This window comes from Crinia signifera, chromosome 6, assembly GCF_055691185.1.
Source record: "Crinia signifera chromosome 6, ASM5569118v1, whole genome shotgun sequence".
NCBI classification, from domain to species: Eukaryota; Metazoa; Chordata; class Amphibia; order Anura; family Myobatrachidae; genus Crinia; species Crinia signifera.
Genome location: NC_139222.1, coordinates 175,661,099 through 175,676,450, shown reverse-complemented (window position 1 = coordinate 175,676,450; position 15,352 = coordinate 175,661,099). Strand labels below are relative to the sequence as shown.

Genomic DNA, 15,352 nt, shown 5'->3' with positions numbered 1-15,352 from the left:
AAGCAGCTGGAGACTGCAAAATTCAGACAGCTTCAGATGTGCGGCAGCTTGCAAACTAAACTGCAACTAAAGTCATACTCATGGACATTCAGAAAAGCTAATACCGCTTTCAGACCGCAAATGAGGACTTGTTATCGTCAATAATTTCCCTTGAACTCCCAGGAGAACTATATAGTGCATACACACCAAACTATATCTTTCAGTGATGTCATCAGGCCCCTCCTTTAGAACATGCAGTTGGTAACAATATAGTCTGCTGGATAAATCTATAATCTCCAGTGTCAGGACCAGCGTTCTCACAGAGAACACTGACCCTTACAGATCGTTTAGCAGCACATTGCTGTGCAGCGCTGTGTGCTGAGCATTCTGAGCAATATAGCATCGTTCAGAACACTCATCTCCCAGTGTGTAGGCCCCTTAGGTCTATTGAAAAAGCAGGATATTTACTATGGCCCTGATTCTAGTGTGATCGCTGAACGCACAGGAAAGCGATGTTTTGCGACTAAGCATGCCCATAAACAGTGGCGTAACTATAAATTTAGCTCCCCCCTGCCAAAAAATTTGTGGCAAACCCCCTCCTTCTTTAGTAAAAACATGGCTATGGTACAGACTGGTTACCTGGGCCACTGTGCGCCACTATGTGTAGTGCAGCAGCTCCCCAGAAGTGACATGTGCCCATGCGGCATAACAGGGAGGACATCCCGTCCGCTGACATACTGTAGCCTTCCATCACCAGCCTCAGCTTCCAAGGAACGACCAGGGATACTAGTGGAAGTGTGTGCGGGTAATGCCCCCAGGCCCAGAGGAGGCGTGGAGACTGCGAAGGGGGGGGGGGGGGGGGGGGGGGGGGGGGGTTGTCACCTACCACTACTACTGAGTGACAGCAAACTGTGTATTTGCACAGGACAGCAGGTATTTCTCAGTGCGCCCCAAGACCACTGGCTCCCCCAAGCCACAGCTGGGGCTGCCACACTTTAGTTACAACACTGCGCATAAACATTTATGCGCATGTGCAGCCACATTGTGCGAGCGGCCATGCAGAATTGATTATTCATCAGCCGCTCACACACACAGCAGTGTGGGTGGGGGGGCGTGGTGACGTGGTGTCAGCAGATGTCAGCTGCCCGCCCGTTTCCTGTACAGGTACCCACTGATCTAAAGGTGGCCATACATCAGAAAAATCGATCTTAAGATCGATTGCGCTCAAGATTGTGTCCAATTTGGCAGTCCTTGGTGGTTTTTGCACACACAATGTACTCACAATCTGTCATACAATCCATCTGCTGCATGATTGTATGATTGAAGCTTCATTTCAATAGAGGGTTGGCCTACTAGGATCAAAAGAATAGGAGTACCAAATATCCATTTTTTTATTTATTTTTTTAATTTACAGGTTGCCAGCAACTACCAATCTGCTCACGACTGCTGTGTTATGCCATGATTAAATAGCCCGAATGCAGCAATCCTCCGAAAACTGCTTTCAGAATTGTGCAAACGGACATCCACCGCTCACTTCAGCCGCCCGCCCGTCTGACGCTTGGATACTTCTGCGGCTCCCAGCATCTTCACTGCCACGGGTCACCCAGAAGCTGCACCTCTGTTCTCTGCTAGTCAGGGAGGGAGTGTCACATGTTGTATGGGCCATCTAAAGACAGATTGCATGTGCTTAAAAGCACATGCAATCTGACCCCAATCCTAATTGATCTTACGTGCAGCACGTCAGATCATAAGACCAATCCTCCAATCTCGCGGGGCCGGGAGATTGTGTGATTGTATGATTGGGTACAATATCTTTCTGATGTATGGCCACCTTAAGACACCAGAGATGTGTCTAAAGGCCCCCATACATTAGGCCGACTTGTCCTCAGGACAAGTCGGACCCAATTCTCCTTTGAGCAGCCCGGGAGCTCCCCGGGAGGCTCACATACAATTTGGCACTTGATGAGCCAAATTTGACATGTGATAAATCGCTTGCGATTTATCACATGTCGGGGAGCAGGGGGCGGGCGGTGAGGTGCAGGGGGGGCGGCGGTGATCCTCATCAGGGGGAGCAGTGGGGCGGGCAGCGGGTCCCTGAGCGCTTGGCTGGCGGCGCCGGCGAGTGCTGACCTGGCCGGGGCGGTGTGATGATCACAGTCTCTCATTCAGCAGTGCTGTGGGAGCAGTGGGACGGAACGCGCAGTGGCGGGTATTAGATTTTTAAAAAACCTGTCAAATGACTGGCCGTTCTCTGATTGGCTGAGAGCTCTCACTGCGCGTCCCACTCCCGTCCCGCAGCGCTGCTGAATGAGAGACTGTGATCATCACACCGCCCCGGCCAGGTCAGCACTTGACGGCGCCGCCAGCAAAGCGCTCAGGGACCCGCTGCCCGCCCCACTGCTCCCCCGGTTGTCTGCATACATATGCCTGTCAGGTGGGCAGGCATATGCATACAAGGAGGTCGGACGTGATTGTACATGCTGACCGTCCGACCTCCCTGTTCCGGTTCGATGCGCATGGGACCGCGCATCGGATCGGATCAGATATCACACACCCGCGATTTTGGGCCGATTTCACCCAAAGTGCCGAAATCGGATGAAATCGTCCCAAAATCGCATAGTGTATGGGGGCCTTTAGATTTGCGAGCGCCTATAGAAATCATTCGATGGTCAGTGACCATCGAATGATTTTGGCCCCACATGTAAGCTGCAAATGGATGTTTATGCTATGCTTAACATCCATTCACATGCGTGCAGGGAAATTTGCATGTGAGGGGGGGGGGGGGGGGGGGGGGGGGCGTTCACACTGGTGTCGGGCACCGTTTAGAGGACCTGCAAAGCTGTGAATTTCACAAGACAACCAAAATCACCAGTGGCAGTTTTTACCTATGGGCTGCAGGGCTGCAGCTCCACCAGGTAAAATCCAGCCTTAGCAGCTCTGTGATAATTTGCAGCATTGATGCAATAATAAAGAAAATTCATCCCTATGTGATTCTATAGCTACACAGACTGGCTATGGCATTAGCAATGCTGGCACCATAATTCTCTGTGTGTTTTCACAGCTGAAAGCAGATACACACCGAAGATGCCCATGGCACACCAGCATTTTTGCCAAACATTCCCCGTTACCTACTCCTAAACTGTCCATTCATGTCAATCATTTTAAGTTAAAAATGTCACTGCATGTGCGTCCGCAGTGCGATCGCAGGATGTCAGCAGTCTGCCGATAATTGCTCAGCATTCTGAAGACTCAATGAGCCTGATTCGCCATGTTTTTATGGCAAATTTGTGCTGTTTGGCGAATTTTGGACTAAAACGGTGAATCACCCTATTCAATGACCAGATGGCGAATACATTTGAAGGTTTTTTTCGCCATGATTCACCGAGTAGCAATCGCTATCTTTTGATGGAGAAGTGGAATGTGAACTTTTAAAATAAAGTGTTTTGTTTTTTACATTTGGTGTCAAAAAATCAGGAATTTTATTCTGAGGAGGGGCATGCTACTTGTATTCATGTGCTGTAAGCACATCAATATATATTTAATTTTTAAAAAAATATTTTTTTTTATTTTTTTTTACACAGCCAGCCGCTCATTACATATTCATATATTCACTGCACCCGATCGTTACGATCGGGTGTAGTGAATATAGGTCCCCTGCTGGCACCCCCGGGGGGGCAGCCTGTGCTGCCTGGCACCCGGGGAGCCCACCTCCCCCCCACAAACGTTCTGGGGCAGGCAGAGAGACTTCCATCTCTCTGCCTGCCACCGTCCTCATGCTCCCTGCGGCATTCGCCGCAGGAGCTCATATTCGCTGGTCAGGGGCTCGCTGCCCCTGACTCGTTGAATACCGGAGCCGGTGAGGCTCCGGAACATGGCGAATGTGCAGCGAATCCAAAAAAGGATTCGCTGCACCTCGCAGGTATTCTCATTGAATACCGCCCTAAAGCTGAGTACGCAACTTGTTTATGAGAGTAAAGGACAATCAACCATTTGATCCCAAATGCTGGAAAACAGACAATGGTCATTCAACCAAATTGGTTAAAGCCATTTAATTTAACAATTCATCCGAACAATAATTTGTATCCATTTCCCAGTGTTTGGGAGCAGATGATTAATGTCATATGCTCCTATACTGTACATTGCCAGATTGTTGTTCCCAATATATTGGGCAAATAAATCTTTCTGTGTGTACCCAGCTTTAGGGGGTTATTCAGACCTTATCGCTGGGCTGTTAATTTGAAACCCTGAGATCAGGTCATGACCGCCCAGCCAGAGTGAAATCCCGCTCTTGCAAAAATATCGTAGCCATATTGCAGTGTGCGCATAGTCCGGAACTCTCTCGGTCAGTGCAAGAGAAACAGGCTGTTAAGCCCCGTACACACGGGGGGAGATATATTGCTCAGTTTCTCCTTTTCATCAGCGACCAGAGATGGTTGCTGATGAAAGGGAACCTCTGCCAGCGGTGCCGCAGAGGTAATCAGCTGGTTGCAGGAGCAAGCTCCTGCGACCAGCGATTACAATGTGGCTGAAAACGGGAGCGCGCACCCGGCGATTTATCGCCGGGACACACTCCCATTACTGGCAATATGGTCACCAGCGACCATATTTCCAGCGATTTCAGCCCCTATCGCCCCTTAGTATGGATCAGGCTTTTTCAATATACTTAGTATGGATCTTTTAGCTACAACCTGTAAATACCTCTCATTCTCAAATTAAAGAAAACTACAGTGTGTTTGCAACATCTCCCTTCCTTTCCCTAAGTGTAAACCTCAGAGCTTCTCCAAACAAAGAAACAAGGGAGGGAGGGAAGGAAGGAGGGTCACAGGGAGTGATATGGGTTATATAGGGAGGGAGGCTCAGTTAACCATTCAGCTTTCAAGCAGAGGTACATTTAAGTATTTCATAAGAAAGATTATTCCTTCCTTCTATCAAATCATAAATATTTAAGTCAGCCCTGCTGCATAAATCATCTGGATGTGTAAATATCCCCCTCACCTCTACAAAAGTGAAACTTCTAGTTGTTACAAGACATCCTGTGCCTAAACGCAATGTTTTCTGTATGTAATAGGGGTTAAATGCCCACACACCTAGGAAATGTCACTACCCTGGCTCTGCCAGCATCGCTATTGCCTTGGCATGGTATATGGTATACTATCATCAAACCATCAGTGCTTTATCAGGCTATGGATGGAATGTGTTGTTTTCCTCTCTGTAGTCTTCCCTGGGGGGTCTCAGCCAGCCAGAACCCCACATGCCTATTTGCATCGCTCTTTCCGATTGGAGGCAAGGAAAATGGGAGTGTGCTTGACAGAAGGTTTGTACCCCAAGCGTTTTAATGAGTTATACATTAGAACGGAGTATCTCAGTGAAATGCAGACAGTTTTATTGAAGTGCTTCCCCAAAAGTGCTCAGAATTTCTTCTCTGTACCCTGTATAAATAGTGTCCCGGACCCCATATCCTCATCAGTTTCACAGTGGACGATGCACCCCATGCCACTCATGCCTTTGTCGGAGGCTGTGGATTAAATCACTGGCTGCCTCACCCAGGGCTCCCAGGGGACACAGCAGCCAGTTCCTGTTGCTCAGCCTTGCTCCACCTCCAGGCTGTGTTCGTGGAATATGAAGCACCATGGTGTGGTGTGACCGTGGGGTACAGATGCTGCTGACCACAGTGGGGGCTTTCGCAGCCTTTAGTCTCATGACCATCGCTATTGGCACGGACTACTGGCTGTATTCCCGGGCTCACATCTGTAACGGAACAAACTTAACTATGGATGACTCCCAGACTCAACCTAAGAAGACCAAAGGGGATCTCACCCACTCCGGGCTCTGGAGGATCTGTTGCATTGAGGGTGAGTGCCTCTGTCAGATGCTGTACACACAGCGGATCAGTGATTACAGGTGTATGGGCCCCCGCTGGGCTCTCTGCTGCGTCTGTGCAGGTGGTACCTCTAATGTCAGTGTGTATTTGATCTGGTTGCTTAGCAACCACTATCTGGAAAATCTATGTAAGCTGTGTGATCTAGCCATATTACAGGGTAATCTGTCATGTTATGTCCCACTACTATGTACTACCTTTCTGGACATGCCCTGTAATATCAGGTGTATGGGGTATTGCAATAAATGCAGTACTAAGTTTCTCCGTATTTTGAGCCGATTGAAAAGTTCGACCCATGAACTGCTGGGGTGTATTGCATTGCATAGATGGATGCACACAATAGTCTAGACGGGGATTATTACATTATTCGGCAGCTCGTCTCACATTCCAGGGGTGACTTGGGAGCTGTCCACCAGCCGTGGTGCTGAGACTCGCTGTCGCTGTTCACCCAACGTGTATAGGGGGCTCTGCTGCCATTCATTCATGCTGATCGCACACCACGTAATGCAACTGCAACACACACTTACCACACACACCAGGGTAATGTACATATAGCCCACACAACTAACCTGTAACACACCTAGATCAAATAAACTGTATTTTCTGTTACACATGCAAACACCACACGATTAATCTGGGACACACAAACCAAGCACATTACTTGAAACACATATTGACCACTTCAAAGGCTGAATTGCCATTGGTGCAGCAGGTGCAGTGCAATGGGGCCTATGAGGACCAAGGTGCCCACTGCTGCCCCTGTCACCATCTTCCCACAGTTTTTCCCTGTCACACTCTGCCTCCCTCTGTCTCTCCCATGTTACCCTCTGCCTCGCCTTGTCACCCATGTTGTATATTGTAAACTGGGGTTGTGGGTGGAGGATGGGGGCCCAAATTATATTTTTGCATCTGGGCTCACCACCCACAAGGTCTGTCACTGGACCACATAATTCACCTGTAACAAACATATATGTAACACAAACCACCTATAATACACACACAGGCTGCTCATATGGCATCTGCAATACATACACCACATTCACAATAAACCTATACACTATATAGTACTGATCACCTATCACAAAAAGCAATACTGTTCAGTTCACTTGTAACACATCTAAGTAAACAGTCAAATACATGTGTAACACAAGCTTACACAGTACAATGCATGTGTAACCACATAGATACATGTTTGTAACACACTTATACAATACATTTCACCTATAACATACCTGAACCGTACAATGCAGCTGTAACACACTCCCATACAGCACATTTCAATTGCAACCCCCACACAGTACATTTCACCTGTAACACACAATGCACAGTCAAACACCCATGTAGTATATTTCATATGTATCACATACCTGTACAGGTTACCTGTAATAAATACATACACTGTACAATTCAACTGTAACACATGCCTAATAGCACAATTCAACGGTAACACATAGTTATATCACACAATTCACGTGTAACACATACCAAAATCTGTAAAGACCCATACACACTGGGCTACATTGAGCTGAAAGCAGCTCAGTTTACTCGTTTCAGCTGCTTTCAGCTCGAAACCTGACCAGTGTGTGCGGGGCATCGTTGAGCTCTGATGCGTGCTCCTGCATCATCGCTGGCCAGGCCACTCATCTGCTGGTATCATCTGCCCCCCCCCCCCCCCCCTGGGAAAATCACTAAAACTGGTGTTTCATCCCAGTAATTTTTCCCATCTTCTCACACCATACATGCTGGGCAAAAACACCCAGTTTGTATGACCTTAGCACACACACCAAAAACTTGTACAATTCATCTGTAAGACACACCCACACAGTACCTGTAAAATTCACCCACACTGTACCTGTAAGAAACACCCACACAGTACCTGTAACATTCACTCACACAGTACCTGTAAGACACACCCACACAGTACCTGTAACATTCACCCCCACAGTACCTGTAAGACACACCCACACAGTACCTGTAACATTCACCCACACAGTACCTGTAACATTCACCCACACAGTACCTGTAACATTCACCCACACAGTACCTGTAAGACACACCCACACAGTACCTGTAACATTTACCCCCACAGTACCTGTAAGACACACCCACACAGTACCTGTAAGACATACCCACACAGTACCTGTAACATTCACCCACACAGTACCTGTAACATTCACCCACACAGTACCTGTAAGACACACCCACAAAGTACCTGTAACATTCACCCACACAGTACCTGTAAGACACACCCACACAGTACCTGTAAGACATACCCACAAAGTACCTGTAACATTCACCCACACAGTACCTGTAAGACACACCCACACAGTACCTGTAACATTCACCCCCACAGTACCTGTAAGACACACCCACACAGTACCTGTAACATTCACCCACACAGTACCTGTAACATTCACCCACACAGTACCTGTAACATTCACCCACACAGTACCTGTAAGACACACCCACAAAGTACCTGTAACATTCACCCCCACAGTACCTGTAAGACACACCCCCACAGTACCTGTAACATTCACCCCCACAGTACCTGTAACATTCACCCACACAGTACCTGTAACATTCACCCACACAGTACCTGTAACATTCACCCACACAGTACCTGTAAGACACACCCACCCAGTACCTGTAACATTCACCCACACAGTACCTGTAAGACACACCCGCACAGTACCTGTAACATTCACCCACACAGTACCTGTAACATTCACCCACACAGTACCTGTAACATTCACCCACACAGTGCCTGTAAGACACACCCACACAGTACCTGTAACATTCACCCACACAGTGCCTGTAAGACACACCCACACAGTACCTGTAACATTCACCCCCACAGTACCTGTAAGACACACCCACACAGTACCTGTAACATTCACCCACACAGTACCTGTAACATTCACCCACACAGTACCTGTAAGACACACCCACACAGTACTTGTAACATTCACCCCCACAGTACCTGTAAGACACACCCACACAGTACCTGTAAGACACACCCACAAAGTACCTGTAACATTCACCCACACAGTACCTGTAACATTCACCCCCACAGTACCTGTAACATTCACCCCCACAGTACCTGTAACATTCACCCCCACAGTACCTGTAACATTCACCCACACAGTACCTGTAACATTCACCCACACAGTACCTGTAAGACACACCCACCCAGTACCTGTAACATTCACCCACACAGTACCTGTAAGACACACCCGCACAGTACCTGTAACATTCACCCACACAGTACCTGTAAGACACACCCACACAGTACCTGTAACATTCACCCCCACAGTACCTGTAAGACACACCCACACAGTACCTGTAACATTCACCCCCACAGTACCTGTAACATTCACCCACACAGTACCTGTAACATTCACCCCCACAGTACCTGTAAGACACACCCACCCAGTACCTGTAACATTCACCCACACAGTACCTGTAAGACACACCCGCACAGTACCTGTAACATTCACCCACACAGTACCTGTAAGACACACCCGCACAGTACCTGTAACATTCACCCACACAGTACCTGTAACATTCACCCACACAGTACCTGTAACATTCACCCACACAGTACCTGTAACATTCACCCACACAGTGCCTGTAAGACACACCCACACAGTACCTGTAACATTCACCCACACAGTGCCTGTAAGACACACCCACACAGTACCTGTAACATTCACCCACACAGTACCTGTAAGACACACCCACACAGTACCTGTAAGACACACCCGCACAGTACCTGTAACATTCACCCACACAGTACCTGTAAGACACACCCACACAGTACATTTCACCTCTAATAAACACGTATAAAGTACAGTTCACCTGCATTTCAAATGTACAAAGTACAGTTCACCTGTAATAAACTACCACAAAGTACAATTTATCTGTATAACATACTGTACCCACATAATACAATTCACCTGTAATTACACACATGGCCTAAATCATGATTGTACAGGATGTCATGGCTGATGGTGACCAGTGTAGCATTGTAAGTCTGGCAATAAGGCAATAATCTCACAATTGTGTGAACATCTGCTATTGCATACAAGCAGTCAAGGTGCCGCTGCAATCACGCTCGCAATAAGGATTACAAGTGGACAAGTGATTAACAGGATGTGGCCATTCGAGAGATATGGGGAATGGTTGGTAAAACCCAGGCATGTCATGCTCGCTTTAGGGGTGTGTACCTGCTACCAACTCCAAGCAAGTACTGTACATGCACAAATATTACACCTGCTCCACTGCTGCCGTGTCCAGTCTAACCCTAACCTCAATGTTCCTTGTTTTTATGAATAGGCTGTGAATGTGTACGCAATATGATTACGTTTGGCTCTTTTAATTTATAGCACATTCCTACAGAGTACAGTCCTCCTATAACACAGTTCCTGAAACACACACCTAAACAGTACCTACAGAATACAGTACGTGTAACACACACTTATACAGTACATGTAACACACACCTACACAGTACCCGTAACACACACCTACACAGTACCTACAGAATACAGTACATGTAACACACACCTATACAGTACCTGTAACACACACCTACACAGTACAGTACCTGTAACACACACCTACACAGTACCTATAACACACACCTATACAGTACCTGTAACACACACATACACAGTACCTGTAACACACACCTATACAGTACCTGTAACACACACCTATACAGTACCTGTAACACACACATACACAGTACCTGTAACACACACCTATACAGTACCTGTAACACACACCTACACAGTACATGTAACACACACCTACACAGTACCTGTAACACACACCTACACAGTACCTACAGAATACAGTACATGTAACACACACCTACACAGTACCTGTAACACACACCTACACAGTATGTGTAACGCCCGCCTACAGAGTAACTGTAACACACACCTATACAGTACATGTAACACACATCTATACAGTAACTGTAACACACACCTACACAGTACCTGTAACACACACCTACACAGTACCTGTAACACACACCTATACAGTACATGCAACACACACCTACAGTACCTACAGTACGTGTAACGCACGCCTACAGAGTAACTGTAACACACACCTACACAGTACAGATCACCTGTAGTAAATATCTAGAAGTAATCTACTCAAAATTAATTTTTGTTTATTTTATGGATATCTTGCAATCTCCTGATGATTTTGCAAGTTTTTGTGAAAAATCACACAACTGCAAATGCCTTCTCTAGTGTGTGGGGGAACACCCAGCACAGGGCAAGGCCGCTCAGCATGCAGGGTCCCTCGCTGCAATTCCATTGCTAATATTTGCAAATGCATTCTAGGCATCCATGCGGAAACTGCAGATTAGCAATTTCCAGACTTTAGCAGCCACTACTAAACTAGGTCTATTGTATCATTTACATCACAACCTTTCTTGTGCCAAGGGCCGTTTGTATGGGGAAAAAATCCTTCGGGGGCCATATGTAAAAATTTCTCTTAAAATTGTCCTGCTGCAGCCGTCCCACGCTCCGGCATGTAACATGTGCAGAGAGAGTTAAATTTGGGTGGGGTGTGTTGAAACTGAAATCTAAATGGCAGTGTAAAAATAATGCAGCCAGTATTGGTACTTGTGTATTATCACGGCGCCCACGATGTTGATCTTAGTACATCGCATGCATCGCATCGCATGCGATATAACCGCATGCGATGCGATGCAATCCTGATGGGTGCTTTCAATGTTAAATGCACACCAATTGTCAACGCCACCCTCACTATCAACACCAACCCGAAGCGTGGCGAGCGGCGACGGTACGCGTTCTTCGACCTTTTCATACCCCCACTATCCATGTCGGCATGGAGTTGATTTTAATTAGTGTGGTGAGCGCAGCGAGCCACCGAGCCCGAAGCGTGGCGAGGGGACGCGGAAGACTTTACATGTATTCCGCGTCCCCTCGCGGGGCTCGCTGCGCTCACCATGCTTCGGGCTCATATTCCGCGTCTCCTCGCGGGGCTCGCTATGCTCGCCACGCTTCGGGCTCATTGGCTCGCTGCGCTCGCCACAATATCTAAAATCAGCTCCATGCCGAAGTGGATAGTGGGGGTATGAAAAGGTCGGAGGACGCGTACTGCCGCCCCTTGTGGGCTCGCTGCGCTCGCCACACTTTGGGTTGTCGTTCATAGTGGGGGTTGCGTTGACAATGGGGGGACATTTAACATTCTGGTGGCATTTAACATTGTATGCACCCATCAGGGTGCTTGTACAATTAAAAATCGCATGTGATCGCATCACATGCCAGCAATGCAATATTTAATTGTAAATTTTTCCTTTTTCACGAGAAAATCGCATATTTACCCTGCACAAAAACAAATGGTATGGTGGGCTGTCCACTATACCTTTCTCCCCTGAATCCCCGCCCCCACCCCAATTGTATTCACGTATTCATATTATTTTTTACACACAGAATTTGGTTTTGTGATTTGGAATTATAGTGTGAATATAGTAAATAAAGTATTTTTGTCACTCATCCATTTTCATTGATTTCATAGTATTTAGGTGGTACCTAGATTGACACTTATACACAAGATTCCCACACAGCACCCACTAGCAATATATCCGTTCCTTACCCATACCAGGCTGGTCACCTGTCAGTACTGCAGCTACTGTAGCTCTGACCACTGGCAACTCAGTGCGCTGTTCACCAAATTACTCTCTAAAAAAGATTTGGTACTTGTGTAGTTTCACGGCGCCAGCATTGCGCCGTGCGTCTGAGTCCCCTTGCGGGGCTCGGTGGCTCGCTACGCTCGCCACGCTATTTAAAGTCAACTCCATGCCAACATGGATAGTGGAGGTATGAACTATCCATGTTGGCATGGAGTTAAGTTACTTTTTTGGACATATTTTGTGGCGAGCGTACACCCGGAAGTAGCACGGCGCCATGCTGGCGCCGTGAAACTACACAAGTACCAAAGATTTACTAAACGTTGTGTATGAAAAAGACTGAAGAAGCCAGCTTGTCTGGCTGAAAACAGCATAAACTCACCTGGCTATCGGCAGGAATCCTTAGCTCACACACTGGATCTGGGCCCGGGGGTTCGGCTTGTCTTGATTGACGGGTTGGCTGATTTGAATGACGGTCCAGGATAGGCTGTTTGAGGTTAGAGGTGGAGATTGATGGGGTGATGATCCAGCTTCCAGAAGATTCTGCCTCTTGCTTCAGGAACCGTTGCCCTCCCTCCCGCCCCAATTCGTTAGTTTAGAATTCACTTAAGTCGTTCGCATTATCTGTTTAGTTGCTGTCGGCTTATTTTGTTTTGGCGGAAAGAACGGTAGTTTAAATTAGAGCCGTATTTTCATTTAGCTGGTGGTTGATGTCGAGATGTGGGCATCACCGATCCAGGTGGGCCCACATTTGGACCTTGACAATCATTACTTCGGATAGGGTAAATTGTTGCGGACATTTGTAGGTTAGGGCAGGTGGCCCAATTTTTTCTGACTCGGGCAGAGTGGTGAGCTCTGCCTTAGTGATATGCGAGGTCAGGGGCAGAGGCAGAAGGTCAACCCCCTGACCTTAAGGGCAAGTGGCCCCTTTGAAAAGTCCGCTTCGAAATTGTGCCGTTGTCATGGACGCTGGCAGGTGGCCGGTCCTAGGCAATTAAGGGCAGGAGGCCCTTAGATCCGGAGTTTATTATTTTTATTACTTTGTTATTTTTCCAGCAATGTTATTTATCTTGCATGCCGTTCTTTGCCCGCCACCTTAGCTAGAGCAGGGACATAAATTTTAGTTAGATTCAAATAGGCCGCCCCTGCTCAAAATAAATAAGCCGTCCCCTTTAAGCCCAATTCAGTTGTACGCGTCTTTATTTCTTAGATAAGTGGTGTGAGTGTGGATGAATGCCTATGTCTGTGTGGAGTTTATTAAAATTAGATACAAATCACATCAAAATAAAAGAAAGAATAGATGGTATACGGTTAGGTCAACACCTGAACAGGTTGACATGGGCTTAAGTCAAAGGGTCATTAGATTGACACAAGCATTAGGTCGACAAGGGCTTTTCCTGGGTTTTTTTTCTAGCCGACACGTGCTGACAGGCGGTATTTCATGCCCTACCATCCAGTAGGGTGTAGAGGGAGAATAGAATAGTGTGCCAAGCGTAGCGAGGCACCATGCCCGAAGCATGGCGAGAACAGCTAGCCACACTAGGGGACGTGGTGCACCAATATGGTGTCCATGTCAACTATGTCAACATTCGGGATAAAAAAGGTGAAAAACCCATGTCAAGCTTTTGACTGTCAACCTTCCCCATGTCGACCCAATGCTTGACCCTATCACCCATACCCAAATAGACTTGCCTGTGAGTGATGGGATTGTCCAAAGCTCTGCACAGATCAGTATGTAAAGGCTCTAGTGTGCTATAGTATAAAGAAAGGGTTCAAGCAAATTGTGTGGGATGCTTCCCCAAACACATATACAGCCCTGAATCTCTGATCTTATCCTGGTACTGGAAACATGTGGGATTGTGGGGTACCCTAGTTTTTCCAGTAGCAAGCACCATGCTGAACCAGCCATGGAGATTACATCCTATCAGGGAGGCACACAATGTGGGGCCCCTCACCCATTACGTAAACCACCCTCAAACTGGTCAGCGCCGGCATAGAATTCCTCAAGAAGTGGGAACGCATCTAATAAAGTAGCCTCCCCTCCAGAGGAAACTCCTAGGAGGAGCTTGCCTGGGCTGTTCTCGACATCCACAGGTAGACTCCAATTTGGTTGTTTACATTGGAACTACAGGTTCCAGCAAGTCAACCCCAGCATACCAGCACTTGAAAAACCACAAGTGAGAGCATGCCCAGAAAAGAAGGTCCTGCTGGCACTGTTAAGGAAATATTGAAATACAGGTTGAGTATCCCGTATCCGAGTATCCGTTATCTGAATTATTCCGAAAACCATACATTCCAGAAAGTGAAAAAAAAATATTTTTTTTTCTAAAAACTCACTGGGGACATCTGTAACAGCACTACTGGTGACATGATATGTAACTGGCACTATATATGTGCAAGAAAATGATTGCTTGGCATTCAAATTCAATATCTGAGATAGTACACAAATTTTGTTTCATGTTTTGAAACCTTGTTTTTTGAACAAATAAAATATATTTGTGTGTATTTTATGTGGTAATAAAATATATTTGTGTGTATTTTATGTGTTTATACAGCATACATGCAAGATACTTCAAAATACATAATTGAAATATTAAAATATTCCGAAATACGGAATAATCCGTTATCCAAAATTCTCCTGGTCCCGAGCATTTTGGATACGGGATACTCAACCTGTAATAGGAGTACACACAGTTTGTTTTAACCCTTTACTAAAAATAAAATAATACACTCACACATCGTACTCACCTGCTTATTGCCTCTGCTCAGTCCCCTGGTCCATGTAGTAGTCCAGGATGTTGATAAAACAAAACTCACAGG

General features: G+C 46.7%; 1 protein-coding gene across 2 annotated transcripts in view; it reads left to right on the top strand.

Annotated features, from left to right (window-relative positions):
- The first annotated feature begins 5,224 nt into the window (after positions 1–5,224).
- Positions 5,225–15,352, top strand: part of CACNG4 (calcium voltage-gated channel auxiliary subunit gamma 4) — an 87,342-nt gene continuing 77,214 nt past the window's right edge. The window contains exon 1 of one of the 2 annotated variants that reach the window (XM_083148195.1): positions 5,225–5,831. In XM_083148195.1, coding sequence (XP_083004321.1) covers positions 5,609–5,831 — 223 coding nt within the window. In that variant the 5' untranslated portion in view covers positions 5,225–5,608. The remainder of the gene's footprint in view (positions 5,832–15,352) is intronic. The other variant, XM_083148194.1, reaches the window with a different exon arrangement.